Source organism: Gavialis gangeticus, unplaced genomic scaffold (assembly GCF_001723915.1).
Source record: "Gavialis gangeticus isolate Ggan-Ray unplaced genomic scaffold, GavGan_comp1, whole genome shotgun sequence".
Classification (NCBI taxonomy): Eukaryota; Metazoa; Chordata; order Crocodylia; family Gavialidae; genus Gavialis; species Gavialis gangeticus.
The window spans coordinates 98133812-98134502 of record NW_017728992.1 but is presented as its reverse complement, the minus strand read 5'-3'; the positions used below and the strand labels follow the sequence as shown (position 1 = coordinate 98134502).

The window sequence follows — 691 nt, the reverse complement described above, 5'->3', positions numbered from 1 at the left end:
CGTGATGAATAATTCATGCCGGGGATATGTTGTCTCCCGACTGTCGACTTATATTATGATCAGGCTCCCAGTTTCGCAGCATGTTTGCAGAGAGTCTTTGTTTCCTTTTGCTTCCCCAAGGCTAAGCGGTCTACGTGTTGCTTTAGCGGGGTAATAACAAATAATCAATCCCCAGCCTAAAACCGCTTGGAAAACACCCTCCCCCCACCCCCACCCCCTCTTTGAAACCAAGCTAACTACTGCGCCGTTCTCTAAGTAAGGCTCAGGATCGCAAGGAAAGGTTAAGGGAGCCCGGGAGCAATGCAAATCAGGATGGACCTCCAGGGGATGCGGGCAATGTGCGGCAGGGGGAGGGAAAGGCGAGACAGGGCAGCGGAGCCAGATGTTTGCAGCTGTCGTTTGCTCTTTGCAGCGGTGCCAGCAGCGGCCTGGAAGACGACTCGGAACCGCTCTCCAAACGGCACTCGGATGGCATCTTCACAGACAGCTACAGCCGCTATCGGAAACAAATGGCTGTCAAGAAATACTTGGCAGCGGTCTTGGGGAAAAGGTATAAACAAAGAGTTAAAAACAAAGGACGCCGAGTAGCGTATTTGTAGCGATGAGTAACCAGCCACGCCTGTGTATACAATGCCCTAAAAAAAAAAAAAAAAGAAAAAAAAAGAAAAAAAAAAGTCATTTCCAAACTGAC

At 49.5% G+C, this 691-nt stretch overlaps 1 protein-coding gene across 1 annotated transcript in view; it reads left to right on the top strand.

Moving 5' to 3' along the window:
* ADCYAP1 (adenylate cyclase activating polypeptide 1) overlaps positions 1-691 on the top strand; it is a 6361-nt gene that overhangs the window by 3960 nt on the left and 1710 nt on the right. The window contains exon 5 of the mRNA XM_019525925.1: positions 413-674. Coding sequence (XP_019381470.1) covers positions 413-599 — 187 coding nt within the window. The 3' untranslated portion in view covers positions 600-674. The remainder of the gene's footprint in view (positions 1-412; positions 675-691) is intronic.